At 32.3% G+C, this 803-nt stretch overlaps 1 protein-coding gene across 1 annotated transcript in view; it reads right to left on the reverse strand.

Annotated features, from left to right (window-relative positions):
• The window catches only part of LOC119586161 (integrator complex subunit 11-like), a 7305-nt gene that overhangs the window by 2092 nt on the left and 4410 nt on the right, over positions 1–803 (reverse strand). Inside the window, exons 9-10 of the mRNA XM_037934857.1 lie at positions 434–547; positions 51–182 (exon numbers count right to left, since the gene is read on the reverse strand). Of these exons, the coding sequence (XP_037790785.1) occupies positions 51–182; positions 434–547 (246 nt within the window). The remainder of the gene's footprint in view (positions 1–50; positions 183–433; positions 548–803) is intronic.

Here is an 803-nt window from a genome sequence, read left to right on the forward strand (position 1 = left end):
AGATGTTCTCTATTTTCTCTTTCATTTCATTAATCTTAACCTTTTCTTACCTGCATGATCTTTTGTTTCAGGAACTCCATCTTGGCATTTTCTCCATGCACCAACATTACATTTTTAGGTTCACAGTGACGAATCAGTTGCATGATACCCTTGGCATCAGCATGGGCACTAAAGGACATGTACTGCAAACCAAGATCATGAATGGATGTTATTAAAATGATAACATTTGCACTAAATTATCTTCACTGTGAAAGTTACTTCAGGAAGAGATATAACTACAGAGAGAAACCTTCTGAAGTGAGAATGCAAGACTTAAAACTAATTTAGATATACTATATATTCAGTTCATCAGTCTGATATAAACATTTCAATAACAGTGAACATTCATTGTGTCTCTACACTTCCCCAAAGATCTCTATACTTTAACACTAACCTCAACAGTAAGGTTCACCTCAACACTTGTTCTGTTCTCAAAATCAATCTTCTTAGCACCATTCAGAATCTTGTGGCCTACTGTTCCTTGAACACAGTAACCAGGCATAATAACCTATAAGGGTAAATAAAAAGTTTATTAGAGTACTTAACAAAAATATAAAGGTATTTTACATTTGTTATCTTGGTAACTGTTCTCTATCAAATATTAAAGTATTTACAGTATTTCACTGTATTTTTCATACTAAAAAATCCCTACAATATAAAAACAAACAAAAGTAATCAAAACTGTTTTACCTTTAGTTTTGGAAAAATGGAAGGGAAATAAAAAGATCTTTCCCTTCCTTCCTTCCTTCCTAAATCAACAATGG

This window comes from Penaeus monodon, chromosome 21, assembly GCF_015228065.2.
Source record: "Penaeus monodon isolate SGIC_2016 chromosome 21, NSTDA_Pmon_1, whole genome shotgun sequence".
Classification (NCBI taxonomy): domain Eukaryota; kingdom Metazoa; phylum Arthropoda; class Malacostraca; order Decapoda; family Penaeidae; genus Penaeus; species Penaeus monodon.